This window comes from Eimeria mitis, genomic scaffold (genome assembly GCF_000499745.2).
Source record: "Eimeria mitis Houghton genomic scaffold, Emh_scaff7536, whole genome shotgun sequence".
Lineage (NCBI taxonomy): Eukaryota > Apicomplexa > Conoidasida > Eucoccidiorida > Eimeriidae > Eimeria > Eimeria mitis.
Window position 1 is genome coordinate 1,068 of NW_013575521.1, and position 1,294 is coordinate 2,361.

Here is a 1,294-nt window from a genome sequence, read left to right on the forward strand (position 1 = left end):
AGCGTCTGGTGATAGACCCACTGGTGATCTGCTCCCCGGAGAATTAAAGGGAGAATCAAAACGCAGAATATCCTGCCCCGCATGCATAGTAGTAGGAGTGCTGCCCCCGCTGCTGCTGCTGCTGCTGCTGCTGCTGCCCCCCCCGCTGCTGCTGCTGCTGCTGCTGCTGCTGCTGTTTGTTTCTGTTGCTTTCTCCCAGGGTCTTTCTTCTCTCTCCGTCATTTTTTTTTCTAAGTGAAGGAGAGAGCGCAGCAGCTTGCGTTGCTGCGTGGCCATACCAAAGACAGCAGCAACAGACCTCGATAATAAAGCTTCTGCTGCTTCCTCAACCCCCAATACAAGAACAACAACCCCAGGGGGTAAAACACTAACCACCGTATGCTGCAGGTGCTGCTCCAGCACCCCCACCCTTTTCTCGTTGCTGTCAGGTAGCTTCTCTAGCACCTCATGTAGCTCCTCTAGGGATGTCATTCCCTCTTTGTTTTGTATAACCATCCACAGCCTAGCTGCACCTACAGCGCATGTAGGCCTAACCCTATATGGTAGTCTAGCTCTGGGGCTTATATACTCAAACAAAACCCTAGCATCAGCGAGGTGTATAATACCTTTATGTAGAGCTCTTAATACATGACTAGCTGATGAAAAAGATATAAATCGAGCTTGTATAGATATTTTATATTCNGTAGAGCTCTTAATACATGACTAGCTGATGAAAAAGATATAAATCGAGCTTGTATAGATATTTTATATTCTGCTTCTATTATACTTATAACCTCTATTGTTGCTCTCTGTGCATACAATACCTCAGCACTAGCTAGAGCTGCCTGGCCGTCAGCGGCCATACCCACTAACATTACTCCTGTTCTTAATATATCCATCAACGCATCATCCTGTGGTATTCTATGTATAGGGGGAAAACTGCGAGCTACAGAGCCAGGGACAGTCCCCCCACAATCAAAGAAAGGTACTAAGTTTACTTCTTGTAGATCCTCTATTATACTATCTAATACACCACCATGTACTAGCTGAACCACTGCTGCATTGTATGCATCATGTAAAGCTCTTGTGCGTATATATCGTCGACCAGCAGCAACCACAGGCTCCATATTATCTATCTTTAGGCCCTCATACATCTCTGGCTCACCCACAGGTGTAGAGGGTTCAGTCACCCAGGGCCCCGGTGTTGCTGGGTGTGAATCTTCGTTATCTAATAGGGGGCCCCCAAGGGGCCCCTCTACCCCTAGACCACTAGGGTCCCAATGGGGGCCCCTTCTCCCGCTGCTGCTACCACCGA

The 1,294-nt window shown here is 48.1% G+C and overlaps 1 protein-coding gene across 1 annotated transcript in view; it reads right to left on the reverse strand.

Annotated features, from left to right (window-relative positions):
- The window catches only part of EMH_0091860 (uncharacterized protein), a gene marked incomplete at both ends in the record, with an annotated part of 966 nt that extends 471 nt beyond the window's left edge, over nucleotides 1–495 (reverse strand). The window contains one exon of the mRNA XM_013501774.1: nucleotides 1–495. Within this exon, the coding sequence (XP_013357228.1) occupies nucleotides 1–495 (495 nt within the window).
- Nucleotides 496–1,294: the final 799 nt, after the last annotated feature.